This window comes from Guillardia theta, assembly GCF_000315625.1.
Source record: "Guillardia theta CCMP2712 unplaced genomic scaffold GUITHscaffold_37, whole genome shotgun sequence".
Lineage (NCBI taxonomy): Eukaryota > Cryptophyceae > Pyrenomonadales > Geminigeraceae > Guillardia > Guillardia theta.
Window position 1 is genome coordinate 122,671 of NW_005434637.1, and position 3,841 is coordinate 126,511.

The 3,841-nt window shown below is 53.1% G+C and overlaps 1 protein-coding gene across 1 annotated transcript; it reads right to left on the reverse strand.

Moving 5' to 3' along the window:
- Positions 1 to 1,055: 1,055 nt before the first annotated feature.
- On the reverse strand, positions 1,056 to 3,354 carry GUITHDRAFT_139253 (hypothetical protein; the record flags this gene model as incomplete). The annotated part of the gene is made up of 13 exons (XM_005831885.1): positions 1,056 to 1,122; positions 1,352 to 1,461; positions 1,582 to 1,680; positions 2,036 to 2,128; positions 2,178 to 2,262; positions 2,402 to 2,445; positions 2,495 to 2,552; positions 2,658 to 2,726; positions 2,772 to 2,841; positions 2,885 to 2,942; positions 2,980 to 3,033; positions 3,076 to 3,181; positions 3,293 to 3,354. The coding sequence occupies 13 exons, from the start codon at positions 3,352 to 3,354 to the stop codon at positions 1,056 to 1,058; spliced, it is 975 nt and encodes a 324-aa protein (XP_005831942.1).
- Between the last annotated feature and the right edge of the window lie 487 nt (positions 3,355 to 3,841).

A 3,841-nucleotide genomic window follows, 5' to 3' on the forward strand; every position in this document is an offset into this window, starting at 1 on the left:
GGTGAAGAGAGAGAAGAAGCAAGAAGGGGGAAGAGGAGGAGGAGCCTGACCCATCTTGCCGAGATACAAGGAGCCCATAGCCCAAGCAGCCAGGCAGCTGATCCTCTTGTCCTGGAAGAGATGCTCCGCTAGCCATGCTCCCACCGCACTGCACGGAGATCAGGACCCCCCTCCTCCTCCTCCTCCTCTTCGTTCTCCTCCTCCTCTCTGTCCCTCCTTCTCTTCATCCTCGCCATTTCCTGTCCATCCCTCGCTCCCTCCCCTAGTCTCCCTCCGCTCTTCGTTGAGCGCACCTGGAGAAGAGCACGAGAAAGGAAGGATAGATCCCCTTGAACTGGCAGTGGAGCTGAAGCTCGAGGACGGTAACGCCAACAGCATGGAGGATGAGGAGGAGGCCGTTGAGCAGCTGGTTCTTGCTGACAGCGACGAAGCCGGGGATGAGGAGAGATACCACGATGACGACGATGAGAACCTGGAGGAGAAGAGCGAGCATGAGCAGGAGGACAAGGAAAACTTCAGGATATCGGGCGAGGAAAGGACGGTAGGAGGAGGAGCGGGAAAGACACGAATAGGAAGGGGGAGAGGGAAAGGGGAAAGGAAACGGCAAGAGCAAAGCCGAACGGAAAGGGGGGAAGGAGTGATGAAAATTTACGGGAAGGTGGGAAGGGAAGGAGGAGCATGTACGGGGTTCACGGGAACAGGAGGCGAGGACAGGGAAGGCCAACGAGCAGGCAGGAGGGAGCAGGAAGCCAGGGAGGAGCGAGGCATCTCACCATGCAAACATGCTTGAGGGACATGGGCAGCGGGTGGAATTCGAAGTCGAGGAAGAAGAAAGTTTTCACGACGAACATGGAGATTATGATCCCGCTTGCCACCACAAAGGAGAGATAATCCTGCAGACTGAAACATCCCCACCATCAGCTTCCTTCCTCTCCCTCCCTCCCTCCCTCCCTCCCCTTCTCTCTGGTTCCACCGCCCCGTCTGCTCCTGCTCCTGCTCCTGCTCCTGCTCCTGCTCCTGCTCCTGCTCCTGCTCCTCAGGTCCTTTCTTTTCACTTACTGTCTCTTGTAGTAGAACCGAACCCAGAAGAATCCTCCCAGCGCTGCCACCGGCATGGCAAACCTGCAAAGGAGATAAGTCCTTGTAGCCACTCCTGTTCCACCCATCCTCCTGTCGCCGCTCTCTCCCTTCGCTCCTGCTCCGCTTCTTCCTCTATTCCCTCCTGCTCCTGCTCCTGCTCCTGCTCCTGCTCCTGCTCCTGCTCCTGCTCCTGCTCCTCTCTCTTCAACGCTTTCCTTTATCATCCTCATCATTCTCGCCGTCTTCGTCCTCATCGTCTCCTCTGACTCACCATGGCATTCCCAGCGCCAAGCAGCCGCTCACAGCAACTCCGACCGCCATGATCGAGAGGAGGATCATGGCTCCTGCTGACTCCAAGTACCCAGCAAAGTGCGCGAGAACCTGGAAGGTTAAGGATGAGAGTAGAAGAAGAACCGTGTGAATGTAAGAAACAGGAGCTGGAGGCAGCACACAAAAGAAGGAAGACGGGAAGAAGGAGGGGAGCGGAGAAGGGAAGATTACGATGAAGGCGAAGAGGTAGACGGCAACGGTGACAGCAATGAAGTTCCAGGGAGGAGCGAGTTTGATGTACTGGTTGAGAGAGTGAAAGATCACCCTTATCTGAGAAACAAGAACATCAGATCTGAGCAAGGCATATTGAATGAACTTGCCTCAACACTCCCGACAACAATCAGAAAGATGACAGATTGAATAACCCTCCTTGTCCAGCTTATCTGTAAGAGATACATTCATCCCCATTGCCTCCTACTCCCCTCCCCATTGTCCTCCTCCTCCTCCTCATCCTTTCCCCACCATCTCCCAAAACTCTCCCTTTATGTCCCATTTTGCCAACCTGGTTGTTCGACATCCCACACCACCACATCGATCCCTGCGGTGAGTTGCTGACAACGACTCCGAGGGGAATGGAGACGAGGAGCAGGATATCTTGAAGACACGATCTTCAGTGACAACTTACAAGCATCCACGTCAGCAGACCGGCAACGTCATCTCTCGATGCGATCAGGTGCGCGTGATGGATCGCGATCTTGAACATCACAGGCAGGAGGAGCTGAGGGTTGAACGTGAGAGGGGAAGCAGAGAGGTCGTCAACCACTGACGTATGCGAGCGTCTGAACTGCCGTCTCGTATCGTCCCAGCACCGTCTCGTCGAGATCCGTCATGGATGGGGTGATCGTTTTCGGCCTGTCAGGAAGAGACTGGGTAAGAGGACGAGGCGAGCATGAAGGATGGCACAAGGGGAGGGAGAGGGGAGGAGGAAGAGAGGAGGAGGGGAGGAGGGGAAAATGAAGAGAGGGTGAATATGCATTTCAATCTGTGTTACCTGTCCTTTCTTGGCATTCTGAACGAAGATCTCACCGGAAGCACCTATATAAGGATATCACGCATGAGACTTTCACATCCTCTCTCCACGTACAAACAGAAAGTAAGCAGCGGTCATAACTGCTAGCAACACGTATGGAGCAGCGGACATCCTGAAGAACAAGATCGAGTCAGCGGGGACACGATCGACGCATGCTCGGTGACGTTAAAAGCTCAAGATTCCCAGCAGCAGCACAAGACAGGCAGCAAGCTCTCACCCGTTCACTCCTATGATAGCCCATGTAATGATCACTGTCGGAGAGCAAGGAGTGATACAAAACAACATCCTGTAATGAAGATCAGAATAGCCATGCTGTCGAGTCGACTGTCACCTCTCGAACACGAGCACAAGTCGCGGCTGCTGCCTCTGCATGAACGAGAATTGCAAACTTGCCCAGATGCCTTTGAGAAATGTCAAGAAGAGAACAGGGTGAGATAGGAAAACCAAGGGATCCGGAAGCAATGAGCATGTTATATATGAGGGTGATGTTGAATGTGGTAACCTAACGAGGGTCTCAGTCAGACTGCCTACAAACAAACCCTCGAGTTGAGCACCAAGAACAAGTGGATCGACGATATGAATAATGTGACAGCCTGCATTGCTATCAGATTTCGTGACAAACGTGATGGATTTACCATTGCAGCGATCGTAACCCAAACAGCTATGAATGTTGGTTCTTGATACCCCAGAAAATCAAGCATGTAGCAAATGATAGATCCCCCAATGACCGTTGCCAGCGTACTAGTATAAGAGTATCATCAGCTCGAGATCCTACCAAGACAGCGGGAAGAAGCAAGATTAAGCCGCGCAAAGGGGAGATGAGAAGCAGCATGGAGTGAGTACGGTACTCACGTTTTCCCTCCGTAAAGCAGGAGGATCGCGAGGGTAGGAACGAGAAACACAGCTGTGCGCATGTTGTATTCGAATTGGTTGAACTTGAAGAGGACTGCATCCTTCGGAATGTCCGTCGGAGGCTCGTACCTGTCATGGAATGCCGGTCAAGCTTTCAAGTTTCGTCTCATGAAGAAACTCTCTTCCAACGGATTCAGAGTTCAACGTAACGATCTCTTGGCATCGGTGTGATGCCTTCTACTATCTGTCTCCTCGAATCACTTCTCAACTCGTTTCTCATGCACCTCAAACAACTCTGATTATCCCCTGTCCCTCCTTCTCCCCCTTTCCGATGCTTCATTGACTTCCCCTCACGCTCCTCCTTCCTTGTTCGTCTTCCCCCTCCATGCTCCTCCTCTTCCTCTCCCTTCCCCGCCTCACCGCATTACCTGCTGCTCTCTTCCTCCTTGATTCTCCGCCGTGCTGCCATTACGTCACCCCGGAGTAACGGTTGGCAACGGTCAGATTTCCTGCAATCTCAAGTTCGTGGCCTAGCAGTAGCTGGGACAC